Below are 2,249 nucleotides of genomic sequence, written 5' to 3' on the forward strand. Positions count from 1 at the left end.
GGTAAAGGGTTTTTTGGCAGGTGATCCCCAGGGCCAGGATACAAAATTGCAGGGCAGGGGGAGGACAGGGACCATGGGAGACCCTGCAGGATGCTGTGCCTGTGCCTTGACCCATCCAAAGAACATCCCCAAACACTCTCACCTCCCCTGGGGCTCCTTCCACGAGGCCTGGACACAGCCTGCCCAGGGACTCGGGGTGCAGAGCCAAACTTTGGGAGCAGCCTGTCCATCAGCCCCAGCGCTGGAGGCCAGAGCTCAGGAAAAATCCCAAGCCCATCGGTGCCAGAAGCACGGCCTGGGAGCACATTTTTTCTTTCCCAGGGCTGGGGAGGGGATGAGGGGATGAGTATCACTTACCCTCTGTGCTTTGGGACGTGGCAGGGGCCAGGCCCTCCCCCTGGCCATGGGGGAAGATCCCCGATAAAAGCAGCTGAGGCAGGCTGGCCCCAGCACAGGCGGCTCAGCCACTGCCACAGCCCAGCATGGGGACAGCCACCAGGGTGGTCTGTGCCCTCCTCATCCTCTCCACGCTGTGCTGGCACAGCCTGGCTCAGAGTGAGCATTGCCCCAACCCCAGGGGCTGGGGGACAGGGACAGAACCCAGGGCTGGGGATGGGGACAGAACCCAGGGCTGGGGATGGGGACAGAATCCAGGGCTGGGGATGGGGACAGAATCCAGGGCTGGGGGATGGGGACAGAATCCAGGGCTGGGGATGGGGACAGAACCCAGGGCTGAGGACAGGGACAGAACCCAGGGCTGGGGACAGGGACAGAACCCAGGGCTGGGGATTGGGACAGAACCCAGGGCTGGGGGGTCGGGTTTGCTGCATGCACGGGGTGCAGGGGGATCCCCCCAAAGAGCTGCTATTGCCATGGCAGGAGGGCTGAGGAGGGACTGGGGGTCTCCAGGCTGAGCCAGGTTTGTGCTGTCCCCCAGGAGCTCCAGCCATGCCGGACAAGTGCTGCTTCAACTTCCAGTCCAGAAGGATCAAGAGGGACAACGTGGTAGCCTGTTACCCCACCAGCCCCGAGTGCCCGCACAAGGCTGTGATGTGAGTACCCCAAATCCACCCCTGGATGCTGCCACACCCTTTGCCTTGCTTTGGTGGGTTCAGTCCCGACCCCCTGTGCCCCTCGGAAACTCAGTTTTGGGGTCCCCACTGACCCCAGTTTCTCTGTGCCCCAGCTTCAGGGTGAGGAATGGGAAGGAGATCTGCACCCAGGCCAGCAGGGCGTGGGTCAAGAGGTACCAGCAGAGCTTCCAAGTCAGCTCCTTCTCCATCCCCAGCTAGCAGGGTGGCTGGGGACAGCGGGGACTCCTCCCCATGGGGGACACCACCCAGGCAGAGGGGACACTTCTGGATGGAGCAGCTCACAAGGGACATCCTCCCCATCACGATGACCCTCACCACCTCCCTGAAGGCAAAGGGCCTTTGCCAACCCACCAGGATGGAGTGTCCAGACCTTCTGTGGTCCATGGAGAGGCTGAGACAGGCGGGGGGTGAAGGGGGAGCAGCTCCACAGCTGTTTTTTGTCGACTTTGAACAGAATTAAATGTGATTCCCACATGCAAACATCTGTCTGTGCGAGTCTCTCGGGCCTGGGCAGATCCTGCTGCCGGCTTTCCTGCCCAGGTGTTGGGATCAGCAAGGAGCCAGGAGGAGCTGGAGCCTCAGCCAGGTCTCTGTGAGGATGTCCAGGGGTGAATGGGGCCAAACCAAACCCATGAGGGCTTTGGGGAAGAACCAGAGGGACAACACGCCTGGGAGGAGGGGGCTTCCTGTGCTCCTCATCCACCATCCTAATTAACAGCCCAAATTCCATCAGAGGGGGATCTCAGGGATGCCTGAGCCAGCCCAAAATCCCAGGATGCCACCAGGAAATGTGATGGGCGCTGTGACAGTGGCAGAGCCACCATGACGAGCAACCAGCAATGGGTGACGGAGAAACAAACCCGGCCACCACCAAGCCACCCAGCCCAGAGCAAGCAGAGGCCTCAGAGCCATTGGCAAGGGGTGGTTTTTGCACAGGAACTCACAAGTGTGAGCACCATCCTGTGCTGTTTGCTGGTGGCCACAACCCAACCCAAAATAGACTCCCAGCCCAGCATCACCGCTGCTCCCACACCTCTCAGCAGCCCTCGGGTGTCACGGTGGCCAGCGTGGCTGCCAAAGGAATTTCCCCTCACCACTCGCCCCTCGTGGAGAGATCCAAGCGGTTCTTTCCACGGGGAGGCTCCGCAGCTGTCA

The 2,249-nt window shown here is 61.4% G+C and overlaps 1 protein-coding gene across 1 annotated transcript; it reads left to right on the plus strand.

Annotated features, from left to right (window-relative positions):
* The first annotated feature begins 382 nt into the window (after nucleotides 1-382).
* On the plus strand, nucleotides 383-1,574 carry LOC137485515 (C-C motif chemokine 4-like). Its single transcript, XM_068210040.1, has 3 exons — nucleotides 383-555; nucleotides 938-1,052; nucleotides 1,187-1,574. The coding sequence occupies exons 1-3, from the start codon at nucleotides 483-485 to the stop codon at nucleotides 1,290-1,292; spliced, it is 294 nt and encodes a 97-aa protein (XP_068066141.1). The 5' UTR covers nucleotides 383-482; the 3' UTR covers nucleotides 1,293-1,574.
* The last annotated feature ends 675 nt before the right edge of the window (nucleotides 1,575-2,249 follow it).

The sequence above is a fragment of the Anomalospiza imberbis genome, chromosome 20 (assembly GCF_031753505.1).
Source record: "Anomalospiza imberbis isolate Cuckoo-Finch-1a 21T00152 chromosome 20, ASM3175350v1, whole genome shotgun sequence".
Lineage (NCBI taxonomy): Eukaryota > Metazoa > Chordata > Aves > Passeriformes > Viduidae > Anomalospiza > Anomalospiza imberbis.

Coding starts and splice junctions, on each gene's coding strand:
- LOC137485515 (XM_068210040.1), top strand. CDS start 483: ATGGGGACAGCCACCAGGGTGGTCTGTGCCCTCCTCATCCTCTCCACG. Junction 556..937: donor CTGGCACAGCCTGGCTCAGA/GTGAGCATTGCC, acceptor GCTGTCCCCCAG/GAGCTCCAGCCATGCCGGAC. Junction 1,053..1,186: donor TGCCCGCACAAGGCTGTGAT/GTGAGTACCCCA, acceptor TCTGTGCCCCAG/CTTCAGGGTGAGGAATGGGA.